This window comes from Fulmarus glacialis, unplaced genomic scaffold (genome assembly GCF_000690835.1).
Source record: "Fulmarus glacialis isolate BGI_N327 unplaced genomic scaffold, ASM69083v1 scaffold42294, whole genome shotgun sequence".
NCBI lineage: Eukaryota > Metazoa > Chordata > Aves > Procellariiformes > Procellariidae > Fulmarus > Fulmarus glacialis.
The window spans coordinates 3,636-3,902 of record NW_009209455.1 but is presented as its reverse complement, the minus strand read 5'-3'; the positions used below and the strand labels follow the sequence as shown (position 1 = coordinate 3,902).

General features: G+C 65.5%; 1 protein-coding gene across 1 annotated transcript in view; it reads left to right on the top strand.

Annotated features, from left to right (window-relative positions):
- Positions 1 to 64: 64 nt before the first annotated feature.
- LOC104076099 (rho guanine nucleotide exchange factor 16-like) overlaps positions 65 to 267 on the top strand; it is a gene marked incomplete at its 3' end in the record, with an annotated part of 3,410 nt that continues 3,207 nt past the window's right edge. The window contains exon 1 of the mRNA XM_009576832.1: positions 65 to 265. Within this exon, the coding sequence (XP_009575127.1) occupies positions 65 to 265 (201 nt within the window). The remainder of the gene's footprint in view (positions 266 to 267) is intronic.

The window sequence follows — 267 nt, the reverse complement described above, 5'->3', positions numbered from 1 at the left end:
AAAAGTCGTTCCATCTGTCTGCCTGTCTGTCTTACGCAGCTTTCTGGTTTCCTGTGCCGCCATCATGTCTCGGAGCCCCCCTGACAGCTCTGTGGACGACAAGACTTTTCTCCTGGAGTACCGGTGCCACCCCGTGCGGCCGGAGCCCCCCAGCCCGACCTACCCCCCGGGAAAGCTTAGCTCTGCCACGGCGCCCGATGCCGCCTCGCTCTCGGCCATGGGCTCTCCCACCTCGGCCGAGCCCCACCGCATCGTCCTCAGCACGGC